This window comes from Lactuca saligna, chromosome 9 (genome assembly GCF_052625555.1).
Source record: "Lactuca saligna cultivar CGN05327 chromosome 9, ASM5262555v1, whole genome shotgun sequence".
NCBI lineage: Eukaryota > Viridiplantae > Streptophyta > Magnoliopsida > Asterales > Asteraceae > Lactuca > Lactuca saligna.
This window is the reverse complement of record NC_136425.1, coordinates 191,988,940-192,014,889: the sequence shown is the minus strand read 5'-3', so window position 1 is coordinate 192,014,889 and position 25,950 is coordinate 191,988,940. Positions and strand designations below refer to the sequence as shown.

Sequence of the window (25,950 nt, the reverse complement as noted above, 5' to 3'; positions counted from 1 at the left end):
ATTATTTTTTTCAACAAACATTTGTATGTCTTATTATATGGAATCTACAAAAAAACGTGATTGGGAGAGAGGTTGTAAGTCAAGCTTACCTTTCTTGACCAGTTGACTTGCTTTTCGCCTTCCCTCCATCCTACTTATTCAGTCTATCAATGATTCCTACAGACGATCGGAAAATGGAGTCCATCGCCGGAGACTCCACTTCACCTTACAAGCTGTTGTTCAGAGCCCTAACGCTCATACCTATCTCTCACTACCTCCTATTAGTGTTTTTCGTTTTCGTTGTTTTTGTATACAATCTACTCGAGATTCATATCGTTCAGGACTTTTTCGGTGGGTTTGGAGGTGATTCTGTATCTCTTACGTTCCATTCTTCATCTGATTTGTACAGAGAAGTCGTATCCAAGTGTCATCTGCTTCATGGAAGGTTAATTCCTTCTCTTTTTGTTAATTATAAACTGCTCGACTATAGATTTTCTTTGTGTATTTGATTCTTAACATTTCCACCCTTGATTGTTCACTGGTGTAGATATTTTTCCACTCCATGGCTTTCTAGTCCGCATCTTCAGACTATTTTGCTCAATGTTTTAATTAAGACTCCTAAATTCAGCTACAAAAGGTAACATCTTACATTCATCTTCTTGTACTTTGAAATTTAGTATTCATATTTTTACTTATTACTAAATGGTTTTCTATTTCCAGAGAGATATTTCGTACTTCTGATGGTGGAACAGTAGCATTGGATTGGTTGATGAATTCTGATGGTAAAATAATCATATTATGATGCTGATGTATTAAACTTATATTATTATGATCATTCTAGTAACCGTTGTATGCGATGTTTCAAAAGAATTTACAAGAATATTTCTGTTTGACTTGATAGTTATAGAGACAAGCGCTCAAGTCAATGGAACCAATACAGTTGCTGATATTCCTCTTGTGATATTGATTCCTGGCTTAACAAGTGATTCTGCTTCCCCTGTGAGTTTCTTGATCTTATGAAGAAATTCTTCAATGATTTCCTTCACCAAATTGGAACACAGAATGATTATTATAGCAACCCTAACTAAGTATATTCAATAATGATTGCTTTGATAAAAAAGAGTACAAGTGTTTTCTTCTCTTGTTTTAGAAAGGCTTTATTTTTCTATCTTGTTTCCATATAAAGTTTTAGTTTCACCAATTATCTAGTGAAACTTTATGACTAAGGCACAACTTTTTATGATAGTATATGAAGGAGATTGCATACAAGATGGCAAAACATGGATGGAATATTGTTGTATGCAACCATCGAGGCCTAGGAGGCGTTCCACTAACTGTAAGTTTCTACCACATGAAATAATTCTAAAGCTAATGTCATAGGCCAAATAATTTATGTTTCAATTGTCCATACAACTAACAATTTTGATTTTTTTGCATGTGCAGTCTGACTGTTTCTACACTGCAGGAAAGTCAGATGATTTAGGCGAAGTAGTGAAATATCTATATCACAAACAACCTGATACTCCCATATATGCTGTTGGAACTAGCCTTGGTGCCAATATTTTGGTACAACTTTTCAAAAAAATGTTGTTAATTAATTAATCTGGAGTAAGAAAGATTGATGAATTATAGTAAGAATGATTGATCTGCAGGTAAAATATCTTGGTGAAGAAGGGGATAATGTACCTCTTGCAGGGGCTGCATCCATCAGTAATCCTTGGGACCTTTTGGTTAGTGTTTTGATGAATTACAGATTTAAAGAAATTAGAGGAAATAATTCACATTTCTACATACACATGACAATATAAAGATTTGTTCTTGCATATCTTTAATTCATAAGTCTGCAATACTTTTTTTCTATCAGTATTTCAACAAGTTGAATCCATTATTTTTTTGGCAGATTGGTGATAGATTCTTCACTCGTGGGATTATGCAGAGGTTCTACAATAGAGTTATGGGGAATAACTTGAAAGGAGCTGCCAAGTTGTATGTGTTATCTTTTCATAACCTCAACTTTAAACTTTCATGCATATGACTTTTTTAATCTTTTTTCTTTTTCTAATTGGATATAGTAATTTTTGAATTTGTTGTAGGCATCAGGAAGTCTATGCTCGCCTTTCCGATTGGGAAGGAATTGAAAAGGTAATCCATGTCTCTATTTTTCCACAGTAAATAATCATCAAAAAAAGGTAAATTGAGGAAATACGAAAAAATTACTGAAAGATGAGGCATTTCCAACACGCGAGTTAATATTACAAGCATGAAAACATAACAGGGTTACTTGTATTTATTTGTTATTTTATAACATTCTACTTTCATTTCTTCCTATTACAGCATTGTACTTTGAAAAATCTACCTCATAATAGTCAATGACACATGTCTCTTGCAGGCATGTTCTATTCGAGAATTCAATAATTACTCTGCTCGAATTGCTGGAAATTTTGATGTAACGCCCCTCCCCTCATCTGTATCTATATCTATATCTATATCTGTATATTTAGCAATGATAGTGTGTGATTAATTCTTGCAGGCAGTTGATTCATTTCATAGATGGGCTAGCAGTGCTCGTTTGGTTAACAATGTATCAGTGCCACTTCTATGCCTCAATGCCATAGATGATCCCGTCTGCACTGATGAAGCCATTCCTTGGGATGAGTGTCGGTATGAACAAATACACTTTTTTTTTTGGACTGATAATTTGATCAAAGAAAAGATTAATTTATGTATATATTCTTATATGTTTGTCTGGTTTGTTAACAGGAAGAATAAAAATATTGTTCTTGCTACCACACAACATGGAGGACACATTGCATTTTTTGAAGGAATGTCAGGAAAAAGCTTGTGGTAAAAACTTTACTCCTCAACATTTCTTTCAATTACATCTATACATTAAATAAAGATTGATACATAAATAGTTAAATACAGTATAAGTCTATAATGTTATCAACAATCACTAATAATTCCATTCTCATTGACAGGTGGATAAGAGTTGTTGAAGAATACCTCTCTAATCTGCACTCAAGCATGCCAATGAGCAAAAAGCAGGTATGACAAAACCAAAAAAGTAAATTAAAAAAAAAAATTAAAATGTCACATGGGAGCCAAGTCATCATTTTTTTTACAAGCAACGTGTTACATATCATCTAAATAGGTAGAGAAAGAGAACATTTTAATTACTGAATGTCCAAAAATGTAACATATTCTTTTTTGTCAGTTAGGAACTGGTAAATCACATGTGTAACTTTCATTTTGGTCCACATGTTTCCTTCACTCTATCCTCAAAGACATTGGATCAATAGTCAAAACATTTTCATTAAACACTTTGACAAGTCAAACGCCACCTTTTTGGACCATGATAAAATGTGTCAAAGTAAACGCACAAGACAAGAGATGTTTACAAATGTCTCAATCACATTTAAGCCACTGCAATACATGATTCATTTATTATGTTGATGTTGTAACAGGCGCAAAAGTTTGCATACTCATCATTTGAGACTCCACAGTTTCACGAATCGCTTTCTTAAGACAATTAGAGAACAAGTAATCATTTTAGGTTCCACTGAGTTCTGCTTATTGTGATTCAGCTTGTCTGTTACAACAAGAAATTCGATTTGTTAGTGTACATGCATATTGTATGTATATGTATTTGTCTTAGCCCATGTATTATTGTTTGTATCGTTGTATGTAGTGTAGGCCTGGCACATGGCCCATATTATAAATACACATCTACTCTTTCATTTGAAGTGAAGGAGAGTAATCTCCAATATGGAAATTACCTAAGTTTCCTAATTTCTTTCCCCTCTCTCTCTCTCTCTCTCTCTCTCTCTCTATATATATATATATATATATATATATATATATATATACTAGTCGTGTGCCCGCGCAAAGCAGCGGCGACAAATAGTTTCTGTAGACGATTAGTTCCATTCAGGATAAAAGTATGTTATTATTTTCCTTTTAAAGTATCATGTGTTTAGTTTAGTTAAATACAAAAATACCTTGTTTTAGTTTAAAAAATATACATAAGTTATGTTAGTACGTTATTATTTAGGTTATTCATTATTATAAAATATAAATGAAGTTAACTTGTTTCTAATGATTCAAGTATCACATTTCTTTCAAAATATTTTATATTTCACATAATTAACTTGTTTTTACTTTCCAGATTTTTATCTTTATAGCTGCAGTAAGCTTTCAAAAAATATGATGAATTTGGAGTTTTCATAGTTCGTACGCAGTGTAATATCGGTTTACTTGAGCAAGATCATATGTTATAATTTTTTTCGTGCTAACCTAAATTCAAGTCGACTGTACTAAGGTTTAAGATTTATAATGTATATCAAATCTTTTTATTAATAGTGAAATACCAAATAATTGAATAATTAAATTATTAATAAAGTTTTTAGACCAAAAGAAGTGTCCTAAATAATACATTTATTTTTAATAAGTAATCTTAGAAAAAAGTTAGCAAAACCAAGGCCGTTGAAAGATCTTTTGTAATATTAAGCATATGACATTCCATAAACCCCCGGGTAACAAATAATCATGGTCATAATTGTTAAAAACGACTATCTTTTTTATGACAATAGTTACACATAGGTCGATCTCCCTAACTTGCAAATTAGGTCAATTAATTGTTTTATCTTTTAGCATGGTTGAGATGATATTTACGTTAGTTAATAAAAATGCAAAAAAATATCTTATTTTACAAAAGATAAAATATTCAAATGTTTAATGAGATTTTAATAAAACAAACTAAGCTTTATCTTACCAGTCAATAACACTCTAGGTATAAAAAACAAACATTTGATAAATATTGATCTATAAACAAACGACACACCAGTTCAAAAAAAAAATAAAAATCATTGAACCAAAGTTCTTAGCAACAATGTTTTCTTTGAACTAAACTAATGATATAATGAGCCATCCGATCCTTGAAAGTATAATTGTTATATAGACCATCAATGTTTTAGGCATCACAACTAAGTAAAAACTTTAATAAAATCCCTCAATGGAAAACATCACATTCCTATCTTTTTATTAATAATAATATTGTTGAGAAGTCAGAAACATAAAATCCATTATGTGGGTTTCTTAACAAAATTTTGTCATATATAAAGGGAAAGGTTAGGAAATTTCCAAGAAACTACAAATATGTAACTGATGTCAACGAATTTGGCTCTATATTTGGCTTCTTGTTTATTTATTTATTTTATTAAAAAAACCTCACATAGTTTAAGGAAAACTTTATCAAGCCTTCTTCATACTCATATGCCTAGGTAAATGAATATAATTAGGGAAAATAACACCCTTGGTGTGAATTGCACATAGGTTTTTAGGAAAGATGTCCAAGTCACAAAAACTTGAATTGCTTAATTATAGGTTGGTGTAATCCAGTTTCGAGTGCTTCTTGAATTGTTAGCATTACATTGGCTCGAGTATAGTGGATTACTCTGCAAATTCAGGAATATATATACAAACTTTAAGAATGTATTACCATTGTTATCGTCCCAAGAAAAGACATATCAATGAGTGAAAGTTCATCAAATGGACAAATGATTTGACTTAGAAATGTTGCAAAGTACAACAAACAATAGGAATGTTATAAAAAACCACATATTGTAATGGACTAACCTTAAAAGTCCAGAATCTAAAAACATGTTAAAAAAACCAACCCAATAGCATTCAAAATATTGATTTGCCGTATAAGCTCGTTCTCACATGATTTTTGCAGTCTGTATATTGCGTATGCTCTGATACAATAATGTGAAACAACAAAAACAAAAATAATCTTAGTGCTCTTGTAAATAAAGATGAATATACAAAACGCAAATGTAAAAGAAAACGATAAATAGGATAACTTGATTTTGATTTGAGTTGGTGGAGGAGGCAATGAACCGATTATATATAGAAAAGCGTAGGGAGATAGAAAAAGAATTGAGAATTGAGGGATTCAAACACGTGGCATAAGGAAATTCTGAATTTCAAAAATCATATGGAACCATAATATCCTTAGTTCAGGTTGACTATTATTGATAACCATTAGTAATCAATCGCCTAATCAAGATTTGAAAAATTAAATCCAAACCATAATTTCATATAGCAATTAACAACCCATGATTGATTGTTTCGTATTTAATATTGGATTTTAAAATAGAAATAAACTCATACCATTCAATGATTCACGTTTCATATTTATTGATGATTTTTTTTATATAAGAATTTGCATGTTTGATTTGTACATTAAGCTTTACATATGATACCTCTTAAAATTCAAGAAATGATCAATATGCTTTATATAATAGTAAAGATAAAAATAGAAATAAACTCATACCATTCAATGATTCACATTTCATATTTATTGATGACTTTTTTATATACGAATTTGCATGTTTGATTTGTACATTAAAATAGTAAAGATATATATATATATATATATATATATATATATATATATATATATATATATATATATGGTTAAGTTCAAATGAGAACACTATTTAATATGAAAACACTACATTATGTTACTATTCTACTATGAATTTATGGTATTGTAGTAATTATAATATGAATATATTCAATTTTATATTACTATTCTACTGTAATATATATATATATATATATATATATATATATATATATATATATATATATATATATATGTAACACCCAAAGTTTCGAAGACCAAGAAAGGAAAGAAAACCCTAAGTTTAGGGGTCGACTCGGCGAGTCTAAGGGGGACTCGGCGAGTCCGAGCGGGATCCGGGTCGGGGAGTAAGTGACCGACTCGGCGAGTTTGGTCTGTGCGTGGAAAACCCTAAATTCGGGACTTGGGGCCTATATAAATGTCTTAATCTTCTTCCCAGGGTTCCTTACTGCCTCTTTAGCCCTGGATATCAAACCCTAGCCGTCATATCTCCTAGTTGAGCCTTGGAAGGTGCTATAAAGCTTGGAAAAGGAAGAAGGAACTTGGAGGAGCAAGAAGGAGCTATAGATCTGGGATTGTGAGTTCATTTTGAGCACTAGGAGGTAATAAACTAGTTCCTGGACCCTTTTTGCACCTAGATCTATGTGTGGTTGTTGGGGCTCTTTTGCCATAATGTTATTATTTTGGGTTAGAAGCCGGATCTGGAGTTGCTACTTCAGATTCAAGTGTTTTAGGGCCTGGAGAAGCATAAAGTATCAGTCATTGTGTTGATTTTGAAGTCCCTTGGCCTTACACCCTAGTTAATGGCGTATCTTGCCTAGATCTCCTTCTCTACACGTAAAGTTTGCAACTTTACGTAAGGAATAGACCTTAAAAGAGTGGATCTACAGTTTGGAGTCCATGCATGACTCAAAGGTCCTCTGCATGTATGTAGAACCGACTGGACTCGGCGAGTCCTTCGAGTGGACTCGGCGAGTAGCTTGAAGATGAGGAGGAACTCGACGAGTAGGATGAACAACTCGTCGAGTCGGATGAAGTTAGGCATGGACTCGGCGAGTTGGATGAGCAACTCGGCGAGTTGGTTGAAGATTGTCTAGGACTCGGCGAGTCATGGACTGACTCGGCGAGTCGGGTCGCGAATAAGAAAGACCCTGAGTTTATGAACTCGGCGAGTCTTTAGGAAGACTCGGCGAGTAGGGTTGACCTGGAAGGTTGACTTTGACCAGAGTTGACTTAGTTGACTGTCAGACTAAGTGTTATATGTATATTGATAGCTCGGAGAGCTGGAGGAGCAGCGGATCAGGGGATTGTCGAGTAGCAGCCAGAGATTTATCAGTAGGGTTCAGCAGTCTCAGGTGAGTTTCCTTCCAGTAGGGACGGGTCTAAGGCCACAATGCCGGCCCGTCCAGTTAGCAGTAGTTTCCGATGCAGTAGTTAGCATGTTTGATGCCTTCGTGGCTCAGACAGGATTTATGTGCTATGTTTTATGTGTTATGTGTTATGTGTTCCGGGCTACGGCCCGATGTAGTATGCAGTATATGTGTTCATGCTTGTTGATATGTTATGCTATGCTATGTTCAGCCAGTTAGCCCGGACTTCGGTCCGATGCAGGGGACAGGGTCCCAGTCAGTCTCCGGACTTCGGTCCGATGCAGGGGGCAAGGCCCCAGTTAGCCCGGACTTCGGTCCGATGCAGGGGACAAGGTCCCAGACAGTCTCCGGACTTTGGTCCGATGCAGGGGGCAAGGCCCCAGTTAGCCCGGACTTCGGTCCGATGCAGGGGACAAGGTCCCAGTCAGTCTCCGGACTTCGGTCCGATGCAGGGGGCAAGGCCCCAGTTAGCCCGGACTTCGGTCCGATGCAGGGGACAAGGTCCCAGTCAGTCTCCGGACTTCGGTCCGATGCTGGGGACAAGGCCCTAGTTAGTCCGGACTTCGGTCCGATGCAGGGGACAAGGTCCCAGTCAGTTTCCGGACTTCGGTCCGATGTAGGGGGCAAGGCCCCAGTTAGTCCGGACATTGGTCCGATGCAGTGGGCAAGGCCCAGTATGTGCTTTATATGTTTTTGCATGGTATGTGTTAGATTGGGGGAGCTCATTAAGCTTCGTGCTTACGGTTTTCAGTTTTGGTTTCAGGTACCCAGTTTTCAAAAGAGGAGCTCGGGGAGATTGCAGTGCACACACCGTGGTCAGTTAGCCTGGGAATGTTTGACTCTGATAATGATATTATGCTTTGAATTAATACTCGAGAATTTATGTTATGACTTATGATACAGTTTTTATAAATATGTTTCTAGTAATTCTTCCCTATATATATATATATATATATATATATATATATATATATATATATATATATGTAGTAATTTAGTAAATTCTAATATGAATGTTAAATATGTGATTGTTCATATATACGGTAATGAATAATGTCATAAAGTTGTACATACAAAATTTTAATGTGAATATTAATATGTGATTGTTCGTATATTTGTTGATGAATAATGTCATATCGTCGTATATATAAAATTCATAGTAGAATAGTAACATAAAGTAGTGTTCTTACGTTCTCACATTAAATAGTGTTCTTATTTGAACTTAACCCTATATATATATATATATATATATATATATATATATATATATATATATATATATATATATATATATATATATATATATATATATATATATATATATATATATATAACCCATGGGAACCACAATTTAAAAATTAATTAAACTTTTTAAGTAAAAACTCAAAACTATCAATTAATAATTTTAAATAACTTATTAATTAAAAGATATTTTTTTAGTTATATATAAAATTATAATCGTTGATTCAAATAAATACGTAAAATATATCATCTTATAATTTGTATAAATTTTATTTTATTATAATTGGTATAAATTTTATTCTATTTTTATTCTAATATTATTAATTTAATGTAATTAAAATGTGATTTAAATTTTGAAATTTGAAATTTGAAATCGAGAATTAATAGATTGACAAGTGTCATGATATTAATTACAATGCCTAACATGGTGACACATGGCAAAAAAACTACTCTTTTATTAGTATATATATATATATATATATATATATATATATATATATATATATATATATATATATATATATATATAGGGTTAGATTCATGTGAGATGGCCTAATTTTGTGAGACCGTGAGACACATTTTTTTTATTATTTTTTATTTTTTTTAAAATTTTTTTTAGTTAATTCAAGTTCCGAAAATAATATTTAAAAACAGAATTTTTTGATTTTTCCATTTATTTTGCATTTTAAAATTATTTTTAGAATATGTATAGTGTAATATTCTATTTAGAATATTTCACGTGTTTTTTTAAAAAAATAGGATTTTTTTTATTATTTTTTATTTTTTTAGTTAATTCAAGTTCCGAAAATAATATTTAAAAAAAGAATTTTTAGATTTTTCCATTTATTCTGCATTTTAAAATTATTTTTTAGAATATGTTAATGTAATATTCTATTTAGAATATTTCACGTATTTTTCAAAAAAAAAAAACGATATTTTTTTTTTAATTTTTTTAATTTGTTTTTAGTTAGTTCAAGTTCCGAAAATAATATTTTAAAAAAGAATTTTTGGATTTTTCCATTTATTTTGCATTTTAAAATTATTTTTAGATTTGGTCTCACAGTCTCACAAAATTAGAATGGTCTCAAATGAACCTGAATATATATATATATATATATATATATATATATATATATATATATATATATATATATATATATATATATATATATATATATATATAGGGTTAGGTTATTTTGTTTTTAGTAACTATTGTGTACCAGAAGGCACATATCTGGACCATTGGATGAAATATAATCAAAAATCATGATCTGAAGGTCTATGATTGTAGAATATGATAACATGTACCATATAATCACACAAATTACAATATAAGGGCATTTTAGTCAATTAACCTATATTAAAAAAGAAAATTTTCGGATTTTTAGTGATAATTAATTCCGTTATTTTTAAAAATCTGAATATTTTAAATTAATTCAAAGTTAAAAATCTGATTTTATTCTGTCAGAATGTCAAACATTAATTAGTAAAGATATTTTCGGTTTTATTCTTGCGGAATATATTTCCAATGCATATATTTTTGATAATTAAATCGATTTAATAATTCAACATATATTCTTCATATACATTTGAATGTGAATACAAAATCATACATATTTTTACAAACTAATAGTCTTATACAATTTAATATAGTTATACATATTCTAACAGAATATTATAAAAAATGAATAAAAATATTAAGAAATAACATTCTTAAATATACAATTATTAAGCAAATACACATGATCTTCATCAATGGTCCAAATAATGCACTCGATTCAAACTATGATGAAAATGTGATATATTATCTTAAATATACAATTATACTTGTTGTTGAACTCGATTCCAAATCTTTCTCTTGTATGATCAATATTGAATTCGTTCTTCAAGCCATTCTGAAAGAATAAGATGCATTATTTGTTAGTATTACTGGTGAAGCTAATGTACTTGTTGTTAACAAACATTCTCAATGACATTCTAACAGAAAGCATTTATACAAATAAATTCTGACGAAATACAAGCATTACTTATTTAATAGAAACTATATAATAGAGAATGATAGCATATTCTAACAGAATGTATTTCATTTTTCCCGTCTTGCAATGTTTTTTACTTTTCCTATCTTGACAAATAAGAAGATTGAAATCGAATTCTGTTAGAATAATAGACATTCTAAGAGTTTTGACAAAATACATACCACATGACCAGATTTTAATAGAATTGTAACATCCCGAGTTCAGGGGTGCAAAGTTCAGGGTTCAAAGTGAAAATGTGGATGGTCAACTCGGCGAGTCCATGGGAAGACTCGGCGAGTAGGGTCGCGATTCTGGTCATGTGTCTAGTGGCCAACTCGACGAGTCGGTGGCTGGACTCGGCGAGTTGGTGTTGTGTGGAGAAAACCCTAATCCCAGGGATTTGGCCCTATATAAAGAACATAATACCCTCTCCCCAGTCTCTTTGCTCTCCCTTGAAGTCCAGAAACCCTAATAGTCATTGTGAGAGAATTAGAGAACATTTGGATCTTGAAGGGGTGTTTGTTGAAGAGATCTTTGAAGATTAAGAGGCTTGGAGCAAGGGGCTTTTCAAGGTTTTGACTTATTCTTCTGTTCGAGCCTTCTTTTGAGGTAATGATTCGTTGCTTGAGCTGTTATCCATCTAGATCTATCATTTGTGGGATTTTTGGGTGTATATGTAGTGTTATCTTGATTTTGGAGGTTAGATCTGAGGTTGCTACCTCAGATCTAGAGTATTGATGATCCAAAAGAGCATAAAGTCCCTGTTCAAGAGCTGTTGATGAAGTCTTTTAGCTCAAGAACCTTAGCCCAAGAGTGTATTATGCTTAGTTCTCCTTGGATTCACGTAAAGTTTGCCACTTTACGTGATGGATGACTTGTATAAGAGTAGATCTATGGATTGGAGACCCTGCATGGTTTGGAAAGCCTCTGTATGGGTTAAGAGCTAGTGGTACTCGGCGAGTCACATGGGTGTACTCGGCGAGTTGCATGAAGATAGGAAAAAACTCGGCGAGTTGGAAGAACAACTCGGCGAGTTGGTTGAAGATAGCCTTGGACTCGGCGAGTCTGTTCTTGGACTCGACGAGTCTAGTCTTGAGGTCCTAACCTTTTCTGGTTAAGCTGAGAATCAGTGAGTCAAGGGATGACTCAGTGAGTTGAGTACGGTTTGACTCAGAGTTGTGAGAGTCGGCGAGTCTTGGGGCGACTCGGTGAGTTGAGTCGTGTTAAGGGAGTTTCAGAGCATGGGGACTCGACGATTTAGCGGGTTGAATCAGCGAGTAGAGTTAGTCAGGAGGGTTGGCCTTGACCAAGAGTTGACCAGTTGACTTCCATGGGTATTTTGGTTGTTATTGGTATTTATTGGTTTCGGTGATTCAGTGGCGGAGTTCATGTCGGTGGTCGGAGTAGCGTGATCTTGTTCTTCAGCCGGTAATAGCAGGTGAGTCTTCTCACTATACTTTACCTAGAGTGGTAATAGAGTTATGTGACAGAGTTATTGTATGCTATCTATGCGATGTGTGGCACTGCATTGTTTCTATGTGATTTATGCTGTGTGTATATCAGAGTTAGGACCTTTGGGTCCATAGAGTTAGGATCAGAGGGTCCACAGAGAGTTGGGACTAGAGGGTCCCACTGAGACACACAGAGTTAGGGCCCAAGGGCCCGCAGAGTTATAGCCTTGACTGGCTAATATGTGTTAGAGTAGTATTTTGGGGAACTCATTAAGCTTCGTGCTTACAGTGTTTTGTTTTATGTGTTTTAGGTTTCTCAGGTTCACAGGACGACACCGACTCGATTGTACACACAAGGGGAAGCATTTGTTTTGAAGATCTTGGTTTATCAATTGATTGAACAAAAGAGTTATGTATTGCAACTTAAACAAATGGGATTTTTATGAAAAGTGTTAAAGAGATAAACTATTTTAATTTTCAAAAAATTTGTTTGAAAAATCATGGGTGTTACAAGAATGTATTTCATTTTTCCTATTTTCAATGTTTTTTTACCTTTCCTATCATCTTTAATTCCTCATCATTCCAAACTATCTACATATATAAACATTGTGCTTTAGGTAAATAACACAAGGGAAATTTGTCATCAAATGTCTGACTTACTAAAAGGGTAAAAAAGGAAAATTTTGTGCTATGTATCTCTGCAACTGGTGGCAAACAGTTGATGTAAGGGGCCCATTCAGAAGCCTGCATTAATGAAGAGATGATAAACAAGGAACCACATGGAATGTCATCTCAAACAGTTTGAGAGAAAAATGTACAAAATTGGTACCTGACCAAGTTTTTGGTGCATTAAGATGACCAATGCAAGCTTTGCAACATTAGTAACATCATCTCCTAACAAAGAACTTACTGAAGGAAGTAGATTATCTGGGGCTAGTTGCTAAAAAAATGTCCACATATGACAAAATTTGGGATTTATAATCATGAAGCACCAAAGAGTTATAAAGTTTCAGTAAAGCATACCACAGTGTAAGGAACTTTCAGTATGCAATCACCAGCATGTATTGGTTTACAAGGAAATAATGACCTGTATTTAGGACATATCATAGATGAGCAAAAGAATTTGAAAAATCATAAAAATATTTGAAACATATATATGTTACCTGCCATGAATTGATTTCCCTACAGGGAGCACAGACGAAATTTCCTCCCCAGCCTTCTGCCTTAACCATGGCAAGAAATCGATACAATCCTTGTCTACATGCCGGGGTGCTTGAGTCAAGCGAACTCATTCAGTAATTTTATCAAACAGTTGGCAGACATGGATAAAACACAATACTCCTTTGATTAAGTTTAGCTAAGAACCTGTAGTGGAGAAGTTGCACCTAACGTGGAGGCAGCACTAGGAGGGAGCGAAGAAGGGTTGTTGGATTCGAACACCTAAAATTAGCATAACAATGTGTGAAATGGTGGTCCGTTCTGAGGTCTGACTAATACTTTTTGTTGAGTTGAGTTGAGTTGGTGATTTTAGGGTTTATTGCGGCTGTGGTGGTCGGGATTTCCTCACCGTTCACTCCTTGCTTCTCATTCGTGTTCACGGACCCCACAACAGCGCCACTGCTCCTTCGCATCCCCTTCTTTAGCCTAATCGACCCCAGAGTCCATCATCGATTGCGAGACGAGAGTATATGCTCCCTTTTGGATCCGTGGATTGTAGAAGAAGAAGCAGAATCGATGATAGTGATGGTGTTTGTCACACCCCAAAACCGGAACGGCGGAAACGTTCTGGGGTGGATGACATCATGTCAAGTATCACAACATATGCAGTATAGTAATCAAAGTACAACAACCATTGCATTAATAGTAATAGTTTTACATGGTTTACATTACATTACATCATCAAAGTAATACAAGTAATAATACAGGTGCAGCTTGGTACTAAACTATCTTCACCAAAAGCTCCTGGGATGTACCTGTCTATTGCTGACCTGAGAATACAAGTTATTTGAAAGCGAGTATCAACATTTTTACAAATGTTGGTGAGTTCATAAGTATTTAGTGTCATTTTAATTCAAATAACTTTATACAAGTAGTAGTTTTAGAGTACACAGTGAATTAGAGTCCTTTCCAGAAAATCCAATATTTTCTAATTTTAAAAGTAGTCTTCTACCAAGACTGGACAGAGTTATGTTGTAAAAAGTGATTTTTCCCTTAACACTATCATTATCAAAATAGGTATTGATTGTAAAGAAAGTAGAAGAATATCAGGTAAAACAACATATGCCTCAGCAGTGAAGACTGCTGACTAAGGCAAAAGAAATCATAGACTCTAGGAGAGTATCGAATGAACGATGCACCTAACTCAGTCTAACAAGAGGAGACACAGACCCCATACAGTATCAAATGAATGATACGTCTAGCAAGGCCTAAAACAGTGAATATAGACCCCAGACAGTATTAAATGAATGATAAGTCTAGCAAGGTCTAAAAACAGTGAATACAGTGTTAATTTCCATTATCTTAAGGCCATGAATTATAAGGTAACCCCGAGATACTCGTAACCATACTGATAGACACTAGAGAACTTGATGCCCTACAAGAATCGGAAATAATGTGACATTTGTCACCCTTTGGCTTGGTAGGCCGTTGACTGTAGCTAGCAGTCTGGGTGCGGGGGTGTCAATGCCGTATCGATCTATACACATAATGCCCGCTCTCCCTACAGGAGACTCTGGTTACCAACTAGACAATGGAGAAGGCCGTGTCCCGAAGATGCATCTCGAATAGTGAGATCTAGTATAAAATACTGGACAAGTGATAGAGACTCACAACTGAACTGACCGATGTAAACCTATATGTCTATGCTTGTATACATAATGTATAACTAATGATCAAACGACCTTCGGACGGAAATCCGATCCCACCAGAACACATCTCAACGAAGAAAAGGAAATAGGGCGAACTAGCCTTCCTAAGTCCTTTAAACATTATTTATATAACTTATACAAGCACATGCATACATTTAACTAAGTAGAATCATTTAATGAAGTTTAAGTGTTTAACGAAGTAGAAGTGTTTCACAAAGTATAAGTGTTAATGAGTAGGGGCGTATCGTGATGTAGAAGCGTATCGTGAAGTATAAGCGTATCGTGAAGTAGAAGTGTATCGTGAAGTATAAGCGTATCGTGAAGTAGAAGCGTATCGTGAAGTAGAAGCGTATCGTGAAGTAGAAGTGTATCGTGAAGTATAAGCGTATCACGAAGTAAAAGTGTTAATAAAGTAGTAGCATTTAACTAAGTAGGAGCATTAACTAAGTAGAAGTATAACAAGGCATTAGAATTTAACGAAGTAGGAGTATAAAACATGGAAGAAAACTTCGGTGAAAAACTTTGGAAAACCTTTGTACTTTAAGTTTTGAACGAAACTTTGGTAAAACGTTTTGGGTAAAGAAATCCTTTGTTTAACATACTGCCGTAACAGGATTTTAAGTAAACATACAGCGTGAGAAACAATTAGAGAAAAGCTTTGTACAAATAAAGATGTTTTGGAAGACCATTTACAGTATCATACTTGGTAAAAATAGTTGACACTGTAATAAATCCTTGTGCATGCGGGTTATCAATCACATGTGATTGATATGATAACTGGCATGTTTAACTTGTATTCCCCCGCCCCCCTAAAAGCATGTAAAAACATTTAAAAGGTTAATTCAGGGGTATGAACTCACCTGATGTAAGTGGATCCGACGAAGGTGCCGGTTGGGTGCTCGGTGTCAAGTAAAGACTTGAACACACTTAGTGACCTATTAACATATGATGATATATGTTTACATACAATTATTGAATATAATACTAATTAAACACGTATACGCATCCTAAAGTGCGGAAAACACTTTGGTTAAGTGCTTGGGGTGTCCCAGGTAACATCTAAGGGTGTGTATGGCTTAGATAGGGAGTTTACTCTTCAAGAGTAAACTCTTTATAGATTTCACGGCCATGGGACTAACTCCCCATGAGTTTACGGCCGTAAACTCATGGTGAGGGTGTTCTAGGAAGCCAAAATGTCTTATATCACTCAAGGAATTAGGCTAGGTCCAAATACAATGCATATGAAGGGGTTTAAGGCTCTTAAGGGACCATTTAAGAAGTTCATGGCCATAAACAAGGAGTTTACAGCCGTAAACTCTCACTTGGTCATTTCTTTCATAGATCTAAGCCTTAAATGATAGAGTATAAAGTTCTAAGCATTATTCCAAGCCAAATGGGGGGTGTTAGGGCATCATTTGGCCACCTTTTGGGAGTTTACGGCCCATGGACCTTTTCTAGGGGGGCTTACGGCCATAAACTCCAAAGTCCATAGTTTCTTAAATGTTTAAAGCCTTTACTTCAATGGGGGTTGCTTCTAAACATTTTCCAAGGCCATAGGGGGAGTTTGAGGGCATTTCTAACACCTTAAAAGGTGTTCACAGCCTATGAATAGGGTTTTATGGTCCAAGAGTGTTCTTGGGTCGTAAACTCATGTTTACTCTCCATATCATAAGGTTTTGGTGTTCTAAGCTCGAAGGTGTAACTCCACAAGTCATATCTAAGCCTTAGGGGTAGTTTTGAGGGGTTTGGGGCTTAAAAACCCCATTTAGGGGTGTTCACGGTCCAAGAGTATTCTTGGGCCGTAAACACATAACTTGGCCCCTATTTGATGTCTTAAACACGAATTTGCATGTTAGTTAAGCTATACAACAAGTTAGGGTAGATTGCTTACTCGTTTGGGGCTCGAAACGGACGATTTTGGCTTGAAATTAAGTTGTAGAGAGAGAGAGAGAGAGTGGAGAGAGAGTGAAAAAGTCTCAAATGGACTCCACTCATCCTTATATAGGGGTTTGAGTTGGGGCTCAGTGGAAATCTACCCGATACTGCTGTTAAACGGGGCTTTTGGTCGCACCCGATTTAATGGTCGTATTTTGACTTGGTCGAAACTAAAATTTTTCAAAGGATTACTGAGGGTGTTTCTAATTTGTTTCAAACCTTACCAAGTCATTCTAAAATTCCCACATTAATTAACCAGTCCAAAAGTTAACGAACAGTTAAATAAAACGAGCCTTATTAACGGAAGAAAGGGTTAAAAGTGACGGAATAAATTTCGGGTTGTCACATCATCTCCAAGTTAGAGAGAATTTCGTCCCGAAATTCAGGTTTAGGCAACGAAGTAGGTATGAATGACCGAGTAAAGGCAGGTGGGTACTTCCTATTCGGTTTTCCTTGCACTCCCAAATGATATCTGGCCTGTGTATGTCATTCCAACAAACCTTCACCTATAGGATACAGATTTCCGTCTCGTGTAGTTAGCGATTTCATACAGGTATGTCTACGAAGTTAGGATTCTCAATGGTTTCTATCAAGATGAGTGGGATACAAAGAGTGACATCGGGCACACACTTATCAAGTCTAAGAAGTGGATTGATCTAGGATGAAGCTAGTGGAATATCCGAAAGTAGTAGTCGTCTGATGGGGGTTGGACCAATCTCCGTAAAGAATCTCGGATGGTCCAAAGCTCTCGGAAGGGTAGAGCTTTTCATTACTTAGAACATAGTGTACTTCTATGGCAAGATCATCACTGGCGTGATCGCCATTCCGAAGTTCCTAACGTTCTCTCGCATACTGGAAGTGTAGTCCTTCAGTTTGGTTCTTAGGAAGCTCGGGTTGTCCTTAGTTTCGCGTTTTCTATCAATTGGCTTTTAGAGACTTTCTAGATCATCAGATGGGTTGCGTGTCTACAGTATCTTTTTGTTGTAGAGTGGCTATCTCAATATTGTGCAAAATGAACCCGCACTAATGAATCTTGAGATATTCCTAACAGAAACCCTTAGGGTCGGGGAGATAGGGTTTCACCAGACGAGTGTTGGACTATTTCAGGAGGTGGTTCTACTATTTCTGCGTGAGATAGTATTCGTGGAACACTTAGTAGTCCAATGAATCTCTAAGATGTTGGTTTATTTTAGTGTGGAAAACGGTTGCTCTCGTATAACCCATCGACTAACACCTAGACTGGTGTCAAGTCTATAATCTCTTCGGGATCTGGGTTATAAGGCTTAACGCAACTACTTTTGCACTTTGATCAAGTATTCTTGGCTGCGAAGGTTATCCTGTGGTTCTCGGTATTCTAGTGTTCGCTTTGTAGAATGCAGTCTATCGCCTACAAGGCGGTGGTGACTTCCTCCATGCGAGAGGGCGGAGGATTCTAGGCACTACTCATCTGTAACAGGGTGGACGAAGTGCCTGAGTAGTGCGAACACCTTCTGCAACTACTCTTCCGAAGGTTCTGAGTTTTCTCAGTCTAGGTCAAATCTAGTGAGTATAGGTTCCCATCATTCGGAACTTTAATCTCTTCATCCACTCTTCTCAGGGTTTAACTTATCTCAGTTTCTGGATTTCCATGATATCCGCTGAGATGCTTAATTTGTGGGATTAAGCGTGAATGGATGGTCGTAGTCAATGTCCTTGACACTTACGACTCAGATTTCTTTATCAACTGAGGGTGTTAGCTTCTATGTTGGCTTAATAGGGATGACAACAATTTCGGATTTGTGGTAATTATAGTAGCTCAATTCGTAGGGGTTCTCTTGACTCTAGCTCCTGTTCCATGGGATAGGATGAAGGGTCTTTCAAAGGGATCTACGAGGTATGCTTTGGGTGGTTATCGTCTTATGGAATACCTACAATGTCTTTCGCTTCAGTTTCTATCCATCTAAGGAGGGTTGGGTATCAGCGCGCGGTACCCTTCTCCTGGGTACTTTGGAAGGTTTGAAATAAGAGTGACGACTGGCGGATCACATTATTTTTCATTATTTTTGTTATATTTAGGTTCGGAAGAACCTTTATTTGCCAAAATGGCTATGGAGAAAGTTCTTTTTACACAACACTAAGGATTTACACATGGTTGCACGATGTCGAACCATGATTAATAGAGGCATCGAAGTTGGCATACTTCGACATGAAATAGAATGAGAGTCGATAGAGTCATGTGCCGAACGGGCACACAAGTTCTAAGCGTATCGGGTTTCGTCCCGTGTATCACTGTCGTGGATACTTGGACCGATAGAGTCGACGCGGAACTATAGAGGGTCCTGAGTGTTTCTGAGTAAAGTCCTTTTTTAATGAATGGATTCTCACGAGGCATTTCTATAATCGCCTCACATATACTAGTCATGTATAATTAAGGTGGGGAGGACTATTGACTGAGCGACTCCGCCTTAAATCCACAACCAAACGAGGAACAAGAAATGAGGCGGCATTCACTCACTCTAGGTCTATCCATCTCAATTATACATGGTCGTAACGTATATATTTAGCCATTATAGTTTTACCTGATTAAATTTTAAATTTTATAAAAGTGCTGTGACTTTCACCTTAATGGGGATGTATTTACATTTAGAATTAGCCTTTTAATGTTTTCGGTTAGTTATCTGAGATTGAGAGACGTATGGAAATCTACCGGTTTCGTTGATGCTTCTCCCTAAGCAGGTAGAGTCAGACTCCTCCTGTGTCTTTGTTGTTTCCTTCAGTTGGGCAGTCCCATTTTTGAAGTATCCTGCCTCATGACATAGATAGCAATTGTATTGGTCGCCACATTGGTGGTTGATGTAATAACCTCAACCGGGGTTCTGCAGACGCGAGCAGTATGCCCTTTCATGTTGCACCTAGTACAACAGAGTTCCCAACAGCTATCATGATGGTGGTAGCTGCACTTGCTGCAGTGGGGAAGGTTTCCTAGGTATGGTCTTCTGGAGGTCAGGATGGGAGGGCTGGCATGGGTATTGACTGTCTCAGCTCGTTGCCCTTCGGAAGGTCCTTGAGCCGAGCACTTCCCTCCTCGATCTTGAGTTTTCTCTTTAGTGGAGTTGGCTGAGGTTCTTGGGTGGCTGTGTACACAGGGGTTGGTTGCTGCTGTCCACCACTAGGATCGGAATTCCCGATAGGGCTATTGCTAACATTGGCGTTGTTAGCATTCAGTTGAGCCATGGCAGCTGCAACGGCTGCTGAGACTGTAGTCTGGAAGGTAGCTTCATCGAGTAGGAGAGTAGGTTTCTTACTAGTGGATTGGTGTAACGCCCGTAGATTCTGGCTAGTCAATTTAGAGATGATAGGCGTCAAAAATGAATTTTTGATGAAAGATTATTTAGAATGAATAATCTTAACTAAGTTATATTATATGTTACAAGGTTTCCGTACATATAAAGAATGCCGAAATCCGAGTTATAGCGAAGAAGTTATGACCTATCGAAGTTTCGTGACAGAACCGACACGACACAACGCGACGTAAAAAGTGAATTTATGTTAGAGCGATATTTAGCCTTAGCAATCTAAATGAAAATCGTAGAATACGTTAAACCGTGAGCGTGCATAAAAAGAACACCCAAATCTGACTTCGTATGAGGAAGTTACGATTTTTCAAAGTTTCGACTTAGCGGTATGCAGCCCGAATACTCGATTTGAGACCGAGCGGTTTTTAGCCGAAACAATCTAAATGAGAATTGAAGATCTCATTAATTGTAGTAAAACGATAAAAAGATAGGCGAAAACGGACGTCGGATGAAGAAGTTATGATTTTATAACGGAGTTTTCCTGTCCCGGCCTACTAAAAATAAATAGTAAAAATAAAGTCAAAATTAGCCGACGGAGTCTAAACGAAAGTTATAGATCATAGTCTCACCTACGCTTGAATATAAAGAAGATCGAAAACGGAGTACGTATGAGGAAGATATGATTTTTTGAAATTTATTTAATAATTTCGATATTTAATTTAAATAAAAATTGGCCGATATTATCCATGGGGGGAGTCAGCGACCTTATCGTCGTTACGCCCTGCGTAATGAAATTTATGCCCCGCGTAAATGGGGCTTCAGCCCCCTATAAAAGGAAGTCGAGTGCAGCCGATTCAGTTGCTCATTTCTTCCCGTTTTCTCGCGTTTTTGCATCGTTTTTCGTGCAAGAAATATCTCGAAGCCCCGGTATCATTCCCGAGCCCCGAAGCAAGTCCCGAGGCCTCGAAAATCCCGAGAAGTGAAATTCCCGAGCCGAAGCTCTGCCCGCGAGGAGTCCGGTTTTTGTGAAGATCTTCTAGATCTACCGAAGAATACTACTTCTACAAGCCGTAGTGTTGTCTGATCATCTTCTGATCAAGTGAGTGTGTAGTTACTTTCTTCTAACGCATAATTATGAAGTATTTTATACGAAATACGTGTTATGTGTATATATATTGTGGTTTATATGTGTGAGTGTGCGGTTACTCTCTTCTAAACACATAAATATAAAGCATTAGCTATGAAATACGTGCTATGTGTTATATATTAATTGTCTATATGAGATGGGCTTGGAATTGATGTTTTTATATGGGTGTTAAATGATTTAAACTATATATGTAATTTATATCTACAAATATTTTGGGTAGAACATGGGTAGATGAAATAGTTGATGTGTGTTGAACGAATGTGATAAGAGAAAGGTGAGGATATAATGGTGATGATAATTAGGTGATGAGAAACAGGTGATGATGATTAGGTGATGAGAAATAGGTGATGATATGATGATAGAAAGGTGATGATAATTAGGTAATGATAAATAGGGAGGTGAGATGAGAGGAGATACCATAACCTTGACCGGCGATGTGGAAATTTGGCGATGTAGTCATCTACCAGAGTATAGATGGCGACCACGGACTATTCTAGATGACCCCGTGGAAACACCAGTAGGCTCATAACCTGTAGGTGATGAGTTACGAGTCCAGGCGATGTTGTGGCTACGTATTCATGCGATGATACTCTAACCCTAACTATGAATTACGAGTCCAGGCGATGTTGTGGCTATGTATTCATGCGATGATAGTCTAACCCTTATTATGACTTACTAGTCCAGGCGATGTTGTGACTACGTATTCATGCGATGATCCTTAGGAAAAAGTCCTTAGGAACAAACATACAAGGAAATGTGATGTAAGGAGATGAGAGGTAAATATGATGTAGGAGATGACCCTTAGGATAATTCCTTAGGGAAGGTACTTAAGAAATAAATGGAGATAACGGGGATGGGTAATTGGGTTGATTGTTTGATGATTGAATATAATAATTATATTATTGTGGGTTGAAAACCCTATATGCTCACCAGGCTCCCAAGCCTGACCCACTCAGTTTAATTGTATCACAGGTATCAATACGAAGCTGCTTTGCACTGAGAGATTAAAGGAGATGTAAATCATTAGTGTAATTGAATGTAGGTTCTGTTTATGCTTATATGTCTGTATCGGAACATGACATCCCGAGGTTTTATTATTAAATGAAAATACATTCTCTTTGAGAAATGTTTTGATAAGTTATTATCATATCTTGTTTTGGGAACAAATTCCGCAACCGTTTTCTTTAAAAGATTACTCTGCTTTTATAAAACAAAGCATAAACAAATCGGTCTTTTCTGGCCGTGAAAATGGGGATATCACAATTGGTTACGTTTTCTCGGAGGCATGGTTTTTCCCTATACGGAAAGGAACTCAAGCGGATGAGAGACGATGGTTAACCCCGGACATATTTGTCCTTACTGTATTAGGCATAAAATTTTCCCGTGCCTCGGATATTGGTTGTCTGAGTGTCGACCTACATCCCTATGATATAATCCTGGTGTACAAGGTAGGAGTGTGAGTATCGGAAAAAGCTATAAGATGGAAGTCGTTCCTACTAAGTTACCTTTTTACTGGGAAAGGTTTCACTCTCTGGCTTGGAAATATTTAAGAACAGTTCAGAACAAAGACCGCGGGGAGAAAGGCTCATGAAGACTTATGGCTAACAACCTCAAATAGAGGCGTGGGGATCCGCTCTAATCGTATTACTTGCACGGGAAAAGGCGATTTACCTAACACATAGCGTGAGTAGTGTAATCACTAACTCACTAAATTGTATTGTTTTATGGGTGTATTAGCGTGACGAACACGAGGAAAATACACTTCTCGGGTTCCATGTACTGGCTCCCTCTGTCCACCTTGTATTTTTGATTGGGACCGGCGTTGGTTTCCTTCAGGTGGTTACCTAGGGTTCTCTCCTCGTATGGGCATATTGAATCTCTACTCCGCCTTCCTTCTGATTCCGACTTTGAGTGTCATTACTTCAGGATGGATGACTGGAGATCTCGGAAGTTTAGGAGAATTTCCCACCATGTCCCTAAAAAGATATAGGCACATGGTGATTTTAATAGTCTCGTCTTGGTTCATTTATTTCCTAACTGGAAATCCTCTCAATGAACCTCTTTTGGGTCTGCATCACATCTTCTGCCGAGTACTGAAGTGGATAGGGTTTTCTATAGGGTTCGTGTGAGAATGGAAATGTCTAAAGAATCCTAAGAGATTATTAACATTTCACTGAGTGATCCATATCGAGTCCTTCTACGATTACATAGGGTACACAAATCATATATAGCTTAGATCTGATAGGCCTTTGAATATGTGACACTTCTCTATATCCACATCCAAACAAGGAAAAAGAAGTAGAGCGAAACCACACATTCTTAGCCTATGGGATCCTTATTATATATAACCTTGGGAGTATACCCTCTGTAATTGTAGGTATTTCAATAAGGATCTTTTTAGTTCTTCACACAAGGTTATCTATGGATCCTAAAATACCCCTATGGTATATTAATTTCTTGTTTGTTTCTTATCTTCTGAATATGATTCTGGGATTAGTGTGAGTCTTTTAGTATTCCAAAATACTCCTATAGTATTTTAAACTTTATGTTTGGCTCTAGCATTCCTAGTTGGTAAGTTTCAGACCTGTTGCAACACCACTATCACTCCTAAGCACACGTCCATCGCATCTCGAATAAATGTAGTTGATCAAGTTACATTTATTCCAGCTTACGATTACATAACTGCTCAGGTTTAACTGTAGTGCTCAACATCCGAAGACTTTTATTCTTGTTCTTCTTATGATACTTGTGTTCGAGTGTTTAGATTCTGGATGTTATTATACTTTGGTAAAATATGGTTATATTTTAAAGTATAATTCTTGGTTAGAGTGTTTTATCCGTATGTGTTTATAGGCTGTATATCTTTTATGATTTGATATACTTAGCTCACTATAAACAATGCTCTGATACCAATCTGTCACACCCCAAAACCAGAACGACGGAAACGTTCTGGGTTGGATGACGTCATGTCAAGTATCACAACATATGCAGTATAGTAATCAAAGTACAACAACCATTGCATTAATAGTAATAGTTTTACATGGTTTACATTACATTACATCATCAAAGTAATACAAGTAATAATACAGGTGCAGCTTGGTACTAAACTGTCTTCACTAAAAGCTCCTGGGATGTACCTGTCTATTGCTGACCTGAGAATACAAGTTATTTGAAAGCGAGTATCAGCATTTTTACAAATGCTGGTGAGTTCATAAGTATTTAGTGTCATTTTAATTCAAATAACTTTATACAAGTAGTAGTTTTAGAGTACACAGTGAATTAGAGTCCTTTCCAGAAAATCCAATATTTTCTAATTTTAAAAGTAGTCTTCTACCAAGACTGGACAGAGTTATGTTGTAAAAAGTGATTTTTCCCTTAACACTGTCATTATCAAAATAGGTATTGATTGTAAAGAAAGTAGAAGAATATCAGGTAAAACAACATATGCCTCAGCAGTGAAGACTGCTGACTAAGGCAAAAGAAATCATAGACTCTAGGAGAGTATCGAATGAACGATGCACCTAACTCAGTCTAACAAAAGGAGACACAGACCCCAGACAGTATCAAATGAATGATACGTCTAGCAAGGCCTAAAACAGTGAATATAGACCCCAGACAGTATTAAATGAATGATAAGTCTAGCAAGGTCTAAAAACAGTGAATACAGTGTTAATTTCCATTACCTTAAGGCCATGAATTATAAGATAACCCCGAGATACTCGTAACCATACTGATAGACACTAGAGAACTTGACGCCCTGCAAGCGTCGGAAATAATGTGACATTTGTCACCCTTTGGCTTGGTAGGACGTGGACTGTAGCTAGCAGTCTGGGTGCGGGGGTGTCAATCCCGTATAGATCTATACACATAATTCCCGCTCTCCCTAGAAGAGACTCTGGTTACTAACTAGACAATGGAGAAGGCCGTGTCCTGAAGATACATCTCGAATAGTGAGATCTAGTGTAAAATACTGGACAAGTGATAGAGACTCACAACTGAACTGACCGATGTAAACCTATATGTCTATGCTTGTATACATAATGTATAATAATGATCAAACGACCTTCGGACGGACATCCGATCCCACCAGACCACATCTCAACGAAGAAAAGGAAATTTAACATTTAACACATAAAAGCATTTTAGCCAACTTTCCTAAAATAAACTAGTGCTTGTGTCTAAAATTTAACAGACACATACCTCGCAATCTCCACTTAGCATTCTAAGTTTAAGTTTAGAAAT

General features: G+C 36.2%; 1 protein-coding gene across 1 annotated transcript; it reads left to right on the top strand.

Moving 5' to 3' along the window:
• The first annotated feature begins 61 nt into the window (after positions 1–61).
• On the top strand, positions 62–3,768 carry LOC145017720 (embryogenesis-associated protein EMB8-like). The gene is made up of 14 exons (XM_078975696.1): positions 62–424; positions 527–616; positions 700–761; positions 881–978; positions 1,226–1,315; positions 1,423–1,545; positions 1,632–1,709; positions 1,880–1,965; positions 2,073–2,121; positions 2,369–2,425; positions 2,510–2,640; positions 2,740–2,823; positions 2,958–3,024; positions 3,444–3,768. Exons 1-14 carry the CDS (start codon positions 150–152, stop codon positions 3,501–3,503), a joined length of 1,350 nt encoding a protein of 449 aa, XP_078831822.1. The 5' UTR covers positions 62–149; the 3' UTR covers positions 3,504–3,768.
• The last annotated feature ends 22,182 nt before the right edge of the window (positions 3,769–25,950 follow it).